At 37.7% G+C, this 12,251-nt stretch overlaps 1 protein-coding gene across 1 annotated transcript in view; it reads right to left on the reverse strand.

Annotated features, from left to right (window-relative positions):
• LOC134748655 (tubulin polyglutamylase TTLL5) overlaps positions 1 to 11,777 on the reverse strand; it is a 55,621-nt gene extending 43,844 nt beyond the window's left edge. Inside the window, exon 1 of the mRNA XM_063683450.1 lies at positions 11,657 to 11,777. Within this exon, the coding sequence (XP_063539520.1) occupies positions 11,657 to 11,769 (113 nt within the window). The 5' untranslated portion in view covers positions 11,770 to 11,777. The remainder of the gene's footprint in view (positions 1 to 11,656) is intronic.
• Between the last annotated feature and the right edge of the window lie 474 nt (positions 11,778 to 12,251).

A 12,251-nucleotide genomic window follows, 5' to 3' on the forward strand; every position in this document is an offset into this window, starting at 1 on the left:
AACACGAATACCGAATACCATTCCACGCATAGGGTGCGTCTAATAAGTTACCTAGCACCGACTTGGATATAACTAAGTGAAGGAGTGTCATGTCACAAACGTAGAAATTTGATTTTAATGCAAAAGGCTCATAGAGTTACGCTACGTCTTAGGCGAACACTCGTGAACGCGAAGCGAAGCGGCGCGGCGCGGCGGGCCCAAGGCGTTCGCGTTCGCAACGAGATCGCCCACGTAGGACACTTCGCATTCGCGTGTTGTTCGCCTAAGTAGTACGCTGCGTTAGCTTGGTCTGACTAACACCCTTATATGTATTTGTACTTTATTTAGTGGGGATACAGAATGAGCTGTCTAATCTAACATAACGTTATTATGCGTTAGTTAAACGCCATTGTAACCAGGGAAACGGCTTCTTTTTTAAACTCAAACTTGGTTACTACCTATATATACAAATTCTGTTTTAACAATCTGGTATGGTCTTCAGCTTATTGTGATACGGCATTGAGTCAGATATAGGTTTCACTGTTAAATTTAACTGAGTAAATTAAAATTGATGACGAAACTCACGAGTCATAAATGTCTTTCTCCAGTTGTCTCCAAACGCGTATGTTTCTATGTTCCACAACCACTATATTAACTTCATGTCTAGACATAATCATTCACTAGTTCAAAGCTTTTCCTACAACACGCTTTTGGACAACTATATCGTCATCCCACATGACACATTTATGCTTTTTATTATCAACATAACATTTGTAGCTCGAAAATGGAATTCGTATCGCCGTACATGGAACTTTCTAATTTCGTACCTTCACTATTTTTGTAAACGGGAAATTTTGTTTTTCGTACTCAGAATGACGAGCTCTTTCACTGGAGAAAAAAGTATCTTAGTATGATCATACACGTTTCGTACCGTCCGTTCCATAAGCGTTACATAAACCATATGAAAATCGGTAACAGGTAAGGGGTAGGTCCGGTTATTTCTGTACCTATCGATGGTCGCTATAGGTGACTTTTCTACCCGGAAACTCACAGCGAATGCCATTTTCAGGTGACAATCGTTAAATTTCCGAAACAGGCCACTATTTCTAAAACAAGCCTGACATGTTCACGTTTAAACGGCTAAACACTATCTGCATGGTGTCGCAAACATTGCCGGTGGCATTAACATTCGTATTGGGGGACATACCCTAAATAAACTCCCTATAGTGACACGCAACTTTAGGAAAGCGGTGTCTAACGGAAATCTAGGGGATGTCGCCTAAGTCGTTTGTTTACGAAAAGGCGTGTTAACGCTCAGCTTAAACAGCTGATGACAGCATTAGTTATTTTTATTTAAAGAAACTGATATAAAATTGAACTTTGGTTACGCAGTGGCGGATTTGCAGTCCTGGCCGCTAGGCCCCAGGCCCTGAAGTAACTGCCGCCTCTAATTTCTTACCACCCTAGGCCCGGGCCTACTGGGCCTGGGCCAAATAGGTAGTATGAAAATTTAGGCCCACAACAGACTATACCAACGGGCATCTGTTTCAAGACTTTCAACTCAACGTACGTTCAATTCTAAGAAATAGTTTTAGGTCAGCAAGAATTATACCAATGAATAGTTAAAGAAATGGGATTGGAAGTTACACTACGAGTAAAAGGAAGGTTTCTATTCGCCAGCAGTACCATCGTTAATGCAGTTAACTGATCTAAACCTTATTGCAACATCATAAGGTTTAGGTACCTGTAGGTACCTAAACCTGGTCATTAAAATACTCTCTCTGTTACGCTCCGAGAAAAACTAACCAACGTACGCTTGGTACTTCACACGAACCAAGTAAAAGAGTAAAAGTGTCTGCGGGTTTCCATGGCAACGCGATTCGGGTATCGATCCAGGAAGCATTCAGTGACAGGAGTTAGACCTTCTGTCCTTGTGATAAGGTTTATGAAGGATCAATTGTGTTGAATATGAAACACGTGTTGGAGCCCTAAGCAGGGACAGTTAATGGACAGGTTTGAAACAAAGGGGAAGGTCACGGTCGTGGGGGATCGTATGCAGATCGCTGAGTCATTTCCCTCATTACAGAAGATACTTGAAAGCAGGGTTTGTAAAAATTGGGAGCCTATGAACTGCTAAGTTAAATCGACAGAACTTGTCAAGATGGATTCGCAGTGCCCGCAACCCAAGTCTGAGACTGGACCTTTGGAGGGATTTTATTTTATCATTTTGGAAGTCGGTTTATATAAAAAATTCTACTCGCATAATTTCTGTGTATGACAATTTCTAGCAGCGAAAACTAAGTCTCCACTAGAAATAGATATCATCATCATCATAACTTAAGAGTTTTGCTCTTGTCGGTGGAGTAATCGCCAATCATTTCTTTTTTGTGCCAGTCTTTTCATTCCCACATACGACGCATTATTTTTTATTTGGCTGAGACAAGTAATTCTAGGTTTCCCTTCTCTTGTCTTTTCAATCCTGCCTTCGGATGTTTAGGAAAAAGTTGTCATTGTGTATCAGGTGTCCTACCATCATGCCTCTCCTATATATATACATATATAGACATATATATATGTTACTTGAATCAGTGGCGGATTTCCAGTCTTGGCCGCTCTAGCCCTTTTTCTCAGCACCCACTGCCGCCCCTAATATCTGGCCGCCCTAGCCTAGCCTACTGTGCCTTAGGTCAAATCCGCCACTGACTTGAATGTTCACGTCAATTTTCATGTTATTTCGAAATGTCGTTTTAAAATGAGAACGTAATAACTTCGATTGTATGGCGGCTTCTAGGTACGTGTGACTCTTAAACGGCATATACAATTCGTACAGTCACCTGCAATATTTAGTTACACAACGAAGGCCGCAAAAATACAAGTATCTGACACGATCTAATACACAATATTTTTGCGGCCTTCGAAGAGTAACATATTAGTGCAGGTACTTCGAATATTTTATAGACGCTTTCTAATATCGGTCGTCAAAACCTAACCACCCCAATTTACCGTGCACCAAAACATGCAAGCATGGTACAACTTAGACAGCCCCCATCAAGTATCGAGTAGATGGGCCGCCTTTTTAATACAATACGTATTGCCCTATTTGAGACACGCTATAGCTATAGTTCCTTGCTATGACAATAAATTGATAATAGGTTTGTTTACCAATGGGGAATCAAAGAAGTATAAGTATTTGATCCAATAATTTGGATAGTTTTGGTTCATCCAATAATTTGGATAGTTCTTAAAGCCTATGAAAACCGGTGTTGGTTATTTGATACGACCTTCTTCCCAGGATATAATGGGAACGTTTAACGCGTTTTACTAGTAAGCACTATACCAGTATTATACTGTTTAAGGCACAGACTCAGCCACCTAAATTCCTCTCGGCAGTCTTGGTTAGCAAAACCCCGAATCCTTGTAATGTAATAATATACAATTTAATATTGGCAACAATTTCCATAGCGATATCTACTCAACTCAATAAAAGCTCCTAAGTTTGAAACTATAAATCCTAAACACACTACGTTAATTCCATCTTTATGGCAAGTTTTTATTGCCTTTTCCAAATAAACCTCAATTCCTGTGCAAATTACGTGGATATAACTAGGTCTGTGCCCCGTGTCGATCCCTCCTTAGTACGGACCATATTCCGTCGTAATATTTCCCCTGAGGCAGTATTAAAGCAGCAATTTTATTGTATTGTTGGTAGTACTATTAGTTATTCTGTGGTATTGTAGTTACGGCCTCTTAGCGTAGTCCGCAGTGAATAAAGGGGCCCACTGACTATCAGTCCGCCGGACGATATCGGCCTGTCAGTTAGAACAAAAATTTGACAGTTCCGAACAACTGTCAGGCCGATATCGTCCGGCGGACTGATAGTCTGTGGGCCCCTTAAGTGACCCTGTCTATCGTAGCATGAGGTCTAAGGTTCGAATTCTGGTAAGGGCATTTATTTATGTTTGTTACGGATGTTGTTGATGAGTTATGGATGTTAACTATGTATATAAGTATGTATATCGTCACCTGTCACCTAGTACCCATATTGTAAGCTTTGCTTAGTTTCGGGCTAGGTCGATCTGTGTATGATTGTCCCCATCCCCAATATATTTATTTAGTTAAGCCTTTTTCTACAACACAAGCCTTATTGAGCTTATATTTATTTCTTTATTTTATTTATTATTTATCTATGGATGCGCTGAAAGCGGTTCATTTTAACCCATACCCTCCGAATAGTCGCAGTTACGAATCTAGTGTTAAAATGTGCAATGGTAGACTAGTATAGCCAAGTATAGTTGTTGAATTTGTAGCTGGCCCCGACAGGCTAATCCTTTGTCTATTGTTAAGTAAAACCGCACGTGCCACTACCTGCAAAAAAAGGGTCGTGTCGTGTAATTCTAATTGGCACCTGAGCGCGGGCTAGTCCAACGCTCAAAAAACCAGTGTAGGCGCGCTCTCCGATAAGGCGCTTTTATTACGCATCTCGATGACACATTTTAAACTGGTTCTGTAGCGTTCGACTAGCCGGCACTCAGTAACCGTAGAGGGACCATACACAGCCTCGCAAAATGTTTTTCCATTAGTTCATTTTGAATTTTATTCCAATTACAATAGAGTCGAAATTCAATAACCGAATAAAGCGACCCAAGCTTTTTCTATGCAGGTAAGTAGAACGTGCGGTTTTACTTAACAATAGACAAAGGATTAGCCCTTCGGGGCCAGCTACAAATCAAACAACTATACATAAATGTTTTATCAATAGCTGGTATCAGCCTTTTACAATCGTAGTAAAACGTCAAACACCGTGTGAAGCCAGCTCGTACGTCCAATGTGGCTATAAATTATTCTACAGTCCTGAAATAGAACCAATAGTGAAAAATTTATACATTAGGTGCGGTCTGGGCTGGGCTTTTCAAGGTTGTAGTTTTGTTCGCTTAAGTTTTGTTACTTCCGTTCTTGAAATGCTTTCTCGAACTTTTTACGCTTTCAATAGTCTAATAATTTCAAGGATTCCTTGTTTTCGAAAAATAATTTGGAAAACTATGTCATTAAAAAAAGGTCTATGCAATAGTTAAATCTAATAATCTACACTACATGAACGTAGCCAGCGGTTTTTTTTCGACCTTAACGTGTTTGTCATAATATCAGGTTTTTTTATAATATACATATTAACGTTAATTTTTTAACCCGACATTCAAGTACAGTCAGCAAGTGTAAAAATATGGGTGCACTCATCATACTCAAAAATATGTCCCATAGCTCTTTTGTCAGCGAATTAAGAACTATGGGACATATTTTTCAGTATGTTGTATGCACCTCTATTGATAAATGTATGTTGGCAACTTGGCATATGTGCCTAATGGCATTAAGTCCGCCTTTTGTACTGTATGGTTTTCTTTTGTGCAATAAAGTTTCAATAAATAACTAAAATATGTACTGAATATCAGATACAATATTTTATAGCCATAAGAGCAAGTCATATACATAATATAGGTGCTTTTGCGCGCTTCGTTACTGTAGTAAAAATAAACATACACATTACCTATAGTGGTTAAACTAGCTTATACATAGAATCGTCACAAAACAGTCCGAAATTAAAATAATGTCTCCATTGTTTCAGTGACTAATTATTTAATTATAAATCTTCGCATATCACGCACATAACCTGTGTTTAGTCACTGAGTCACGGGCGGGACTGGGACTCGCCGACTCGCATGGGCCAAATATCGTCGCTATACTTACTCAACCTCGTATCTGCAACAATCATTTGATGGAAATGTCGCTTTTCTTTCTTTCGGAATACGGGTGTTTTTGTCATCAAATGAGTATTGCAGATACGAGGTTGAGTAAGTATAGCGGCGATATGGCGAAGAAAGACTAACTGTAATTGGAATATTTTGAATTTACAATGAGGTTTTTGGGTTCCCTACGTTCGGTTTGGGCTCGTATGAGGCTCTCTTCAAAGCCATTCAAAGCATCCACATCATATGCAGTTTGGTGTTGAAAAGCTTATATGTAAATGCATAGCTCGTCTAATGCTAAGCGGTTACGGTAGCCTTTGAACGCTAGTCACGCTCCAAAGGTCACAGGTCACATTTCTGATCCTTTAAAAAAGTGTAGGCAGCTAAATTTCTTGACAAAACCTATTTTCTTGAGTAAAAATTAAGCACTATTTTAAATTGGAACCAAATATGGGGCATTTTTAATAAAAAGGGAACTTATTGTCGATGGCGCTTACGCCGCACAGCGTCGCGCGGCATTGTATTTATATCGGAGCATCGTTTATAATGGCGTAAGCGCCATCGACAATAAGGTCCCTTTTTATAGAAAATACCACATATATCTCTCCAGTCTATCTTGGCGTGTGTTACACGCTTTTCTATAGTCTGTATTGACATGACAGTTAAAAGATTAATTGGTTGTGCACTACCAGTACCACGCTCTAGCGCCTTAACGTGAAACGATATTTCAACAAAAGTACAGTACGGTCGAGTTCACAAATTATATAACAAACTCCAAAAAAAATATTTACACGACCCTATTGTCAGTGTCAGTCATCGCCCCTATTTCACCACGGTGACAGGTGCGACAATTGTCGACATCACTGTTGCTGACGTCACAGGCCTCCATGGGCTAAGGTTACCGCTTACCATCGGGCGGGCCGTATTCCTGTTTGCCACCATCATTGTATTAGTTAAAAAAAAACTTTATTATATCGGCAAAAAAAGGTAAGTTTATGACGAGGTTGATGACAATTAGCTTTATGCATGAATTTATTTTTATTTTTGGATTCATAATTTATATCGTTGGAACACCGGAAATGACAAAAATACTTTTGTAAACCTTAACATTATTGTATAAAAAAATATTTAAAACGTTAAAAATTTTTGAGCGGTTGAAACGCTCATAATTTTTGGCGCGAATTCGACAGAGCGTGATGACGTCACACGTTAGGCGGTCCAACTGACGTTTGCTACTAATGACACTAATCTGTCGAACGCGTGACGTCACGTGGCGTTTCGAGCGTTTCGCTCACTAGCTTTTCGCGGGCAAATTTTTGTACTTTTTATTTATAATTTTAAGTAATTAAATGGTAATTTAAAAACGGAAATGCATTTGTAACATGATATAACCGTAACAAACATCCGAATAAAACATATTTCGTTCAAATATAAACTTCATGCATGAGGCTAATTGTCACAAGATTTAAAAGAATTTTCGGTCATTCTTGACAAACAAGCACACCGCCCGTCCTTTGGTAAGTGGGTACCGTAGCTTATGGAGGCATGTGATGTCCGTAACAGTGATGTCGACAATTGTCGCACCTGTCACCGTGGTGAAATAGGGGTTAGATGCGTGTGAATATATGTTTGGAACGTTGGCTTGTAAAGAGGTTTGTGAACTCGACTACGGATGTTTACAATTACAATCGGTTCAAGTCTGAATGGAAATGTAAGAAGTGTTGACTTATGGTTTTACAACACTGAGAAAAAGTCGTGGAAACTTGACATTTTGACCTTTCTGCATAAATGTGACGTTTTCAACCAAAAGGTACCACATTGTCGGTAGTCGATAAGGTTGATTTGTAATTAAAGATATACGGAAATAGCGCCTTACTGACAAGCGACAATAAGTACCCCTTTGGTTGAAAATGGCACAAATCGTTGTAATTTCAACTCAAACTCATAGGAATATCGGGTGTTCCAGAAAGTATAAGCATAACACAGACCACCCCCTAGGCGGTTTTCTGTGAAGCACAAGCTTCAAATAATATAAAACAATATTTTTCTTAAGTTTTACAATTATTTAGTAGTCAGTCTACGTATTGTGCAACAAATTCAGGTACCATATTTTTGACATCGTCAACCAAGCCAGAGATCGCACCTTGGATTAAACCCTCGACATCCGCTTCAGCACAGATTTATGTCCGATGACTTTGGAGGCTTGCAACCAGTTTTTTTGAAGGCCTCGATAGAATCTGCAGGCTTAATGTTTTTTCAGAGATATGCCTTAGTAAGAGCCCAAAAAGGGCCTGGCTTCCAGGCAGTTCGACGGATTAATTTACTTAGGCACATATTCAAATCTGTTCTCTCTTGGAGAAGTGTACAGATGCCAAATCTGGCCAAAACAAGACAGGACCCTAATGCTAACAGTGTAACATGGCAAACATGCATAGCGCGCACTGGCCGGTCGTAAAAACAAACAAGCTATTCGCCCGTCTTTTGTTTTTTTTTTGTCATCAATTTTCTCTTGTCACAAATCATAAGCATTGAGTCATATTAAATAAAATCAGAGTTGTGTTATTTGCAACAAAATTACAAGAAAAAAATGATGAGAAAAAAAAACAAAATAAGGGCGAATGGCTTATTTTTCTTTACAACCGGCTAGTGCGCGCGGTATGCAGGTTTGTTACAACGTACCATGGGCAACAAGCGGTGATTCGGGCACTCCAAGATGAAGGTATAGTCTGTCAAGGGACTGTCTCATTTCAAACATAGACAGAGATAATCATACTATCTTTGTCTTACACTAGTACTAGCACCCAAAAGAAAAGGATGAGTATAGTTTTTTTGTTCTTATTTACTGACAAGATTTGCTTGACCAACTATATCAGCCTTCATTGTTTACACAAATGGCTTAGACAACTTCCCGCACTCACAAATGGCCTGTCAAACCATTAAAAAAAACAACCATTGCTTTTTGCTGAATTTTTTGGCGAAAATGGACTTTTCGGCATTATTGACATCCTGGTTTTCTCGTACAGTGTACAATTGGTCACCTACTGGAAACATTTCATAGATAGCAAAATTTTACGCAAGTTTTGTCTTTTCGGCACAATAGGCTATCATAAAATTTTCTCGCCCGTGGTTTCACGCATGCGGCCTGTTTAGTTCTCCACTTTGATTTCTTTTACTTTCTAAAGGTTTTTAAACTAATCCTTTACCTTAGCACGTTGGACATTGCTAGCCGATGTTCGTAATTTTTTGGCCACATCCCTAACAGACGTTTTTTTTTGCGGAACACTTGAGGAATCTTACGGTCCAATTTTAGATCCACAGGCCTCCTTATCCGACCACTTCTTGGTGCATCGAAAAAGGTGAATCCTCACTATACTTTCGAATAGCCTCACATACGGATCCGATGTTAACTACTGCAGAATTCGCAAACTTTGAGCGTGATGTTAGGAATCGTTTTTTTGCACAATATGCCTATTTTGGTTTTCTGGAGAAATGCCCCGCATTTCGCGTATTTTGCACACAAGCTTTGTGACGAATGTAAATAATTATAGATAAATAAGTAACTGACGATTTCATATAACTTTTTTTTCTAGTTAGTATTATGAATCCAAAAAGCAGCATTGCAAAGTTGTGCTTACTTTCTGGAACACCCGATAAGGTTGAGTTTTCGTTACGAGTACGTATGTATTATTCTAAGATACGTTAATGGTTATATAACCACGAAACTTGAAATCCATTTTGAAAGATAATAATTAGGTACATATTATCTTTGATAAGTCCCGTCGGAAAGTTTCCAAAATGGCGACATTTCTACATTGTAAAATTTCTGAAACTTCTCATATTTTTGTATGGGGATTTGGGGATCTAAATTTTTCCAGGTCTTTAAAAGGTCTGGACACTGGAGGCCTTGGTCCATAATTTCCTATGTAATTTTCTTGAAATTTCCGCGAACTTTTCAAATTTTTTTGAAACTCCGCAACTATCACATCTGTAATCTTGATTTTACTTTATTATGTATGCTCACAGAAAATCAATGTTATTTTTAAATGAATTGACGATAAAGAGATAAAAGTAATGTCAATGTTATATATTATAATCGAATATAGTTAGAAAAAATCAATAGGACATGTGGATATAAATAAACTTCATACGTTATTACCTATAACACTAAACTTCATAGTGTAATCTCCCTTATTTTCTGGTAGTACACTTTTTTATATGTAAAGAAAAAAAAAGTACCTACATAAACAAAGATTTATTTTATACAAGAATAAAAAATTATACCTATTATAATTAGCCATAAACATTATATTAACAATAAAATAGAAAACTCACTCGAATACTTTTCCCATCGCACAATTTTCACAACACGGTGGACAGCAGCGCTACGCCGCTGAGTCATCACGCGACTGACAGGTTCAAAACACACGCGCTACGTTAGAACGAGACACATTTACACAAGACAGATAAGCTCGTCTCGCTCTGGGAAAACTTTTTAATCGCGATTCATCAATGGCGCGAAAAACCCGATTCGTTAAAAAAACAATTGATTGTCGATGGACGTGCCAGTGTGCCAGTATTGTTTATCGATTAGTAGTTTTAACAAGCTCTTATAGCGGTGATAATTAATCGAAATTTGAACTTTCCATGTATGAATTTAAAGTTGTTTTTGCAATAACACTAGGTTAGCTGTGAGGTTGCTATGGTTACTAATGTTTCTATAACATAGCGTAATTTCAGATACGGTTGACTGACGGTAGACGAGTCAGTTACCCCATAGGGTAATTATTACACAAAGTGAAAACTTGTACATATTTGAATGAATATTCAGTTATTACAATGGTTAGTTAATATACAAAAAAATATTGATTAAAAAAAAATTGCAATGAGGAATAATAAACTGTATGCAATAGACATTTGATTGACGCTATGAATTTTTTAGGGTTCCGTACCCACGGGGTAAAAACGGGTCCCTATTACTAAGACTCCACTATCCGTCTGTCTGTCTGTCACGAGGCTGTATCTCAAGAACGGTGATAGCTAGACAGTTGAAATTTTCGCAGATGATGTAGTTTTGTTGCCGCCATAACAACAAATACTAAAAACAGAATAAAATAAATATTTAAGTGGGGCTCCTATACAACAATTTGACAAAAATCACGTTTGTTGTCAACAATTTATATCTAAAGAAATATTTTTAAAGAATAACCATGCAACATTGTTACTGAATAAAAATAAAAAAAAGCACTAGCCATAAAAGTATCAATGCAGAGATTGCAGAGTATTTAGCATATATTTAGTATATAAAAAAGCTAGGACAAAACCTAAAAGGAAGCAGCTACAACCATAGAAACATCTGCTGAGTGACACAATATACCTATCATGCAGTTTGGCATTGATTGTGTGCTAATGTGTATAAAAGTTAATGTAATAATAGTATGTGGTAATGATCTTGAAATCCAATAAGAATTAACTAGCTTTATGGAGCTTTATGGGGGCCCACTGACTATCAGTCCGCCGGACGATATCGGCCTGCCAGTTAGAACAAAAATTTGACAGTTCCAAACAACTGACAGGCCAATATCGTCCAGCGGATTGATAGTCAGTGGGCCCCTCGACATTAGGATTTTAGAAAAATTCACTCATAAATTGTAAAAAAAAAAACAAATAAAATAAATATATACCGCTACAGATAGATGCAGCTATTTTAAGAACTATCAATTTGCTTCTTATCAATAAATAAGTGGTAAAAAAAGTGTAAAGAGTCTCATAGAGTGCTCTCACTAGACAGTTACTTGCTTATCACTGTCATTAAATTGAAATTAATTCATGCATTTGTGTTAAAAGTTTACATGTATAATAAAATTTTTGATAATTTGGATTTCAAGAACATTGTAATATAAAATATATATAAAAGTATTATGTCAAGTACAGCGGACCACCTGGTATGTGGACGGTTGTGGCATTTTGCATGTACCCTAGGTGTGTCCGGGACGGGAGGGGTCTTACTCACTAGCACTGCCTCCTCCACAGGATCCATGGCTCGAGCCAACATGGGGAAAACAAACTGTTACTTTTTTATACGGGATTATTTTTCTTTTAAGATTTTCTTCATACAAGCCCTGTATACAGTCTTGCTTGCAGTCCTGCAAATAACTGCATTCTGCTAGAGAGATGTGGCAATATCTAACTAAATTAAATTTCACACTACTTGTTTAGTTATTTATTTATTTTATTTATAATCTGACTAAAAGGCTACCTCCAACTTACACAAGACTGCATGCAAGAACTTATAAGGCTTAAGAATTATATATGTGATTCAATTTGAGTGTGTAAATATTATTCATATAAATCTTTCAAGGTCCACTGGCCCCTTATGTAGCCATTAAATTTCATTAGTCATCAGTTTCATGTGTTTTATTTCATTTGTCTACATTTATTTTTGTAGCTGCACTGGCTACCTAAAGGAACAGCTTGAACAGCCAAAAAGTTAAGTTCAGTTAAATATATACATAATTTTGAATATAGTAAATTCGA

This window comes from Cydia strobilella, chromosome 16 (genome assembly GCF_947568885.1).
Source record: "Cydia strobilella chromosome 16, ilCydStro3.1, whole genome shotgun sequence".
Lineage (NCBI taxonomy): Eukaryota > Metazoa > Arthropoda > Insecta > Lepidoptera > Tortricidae > Cydia > Cydia strobilella.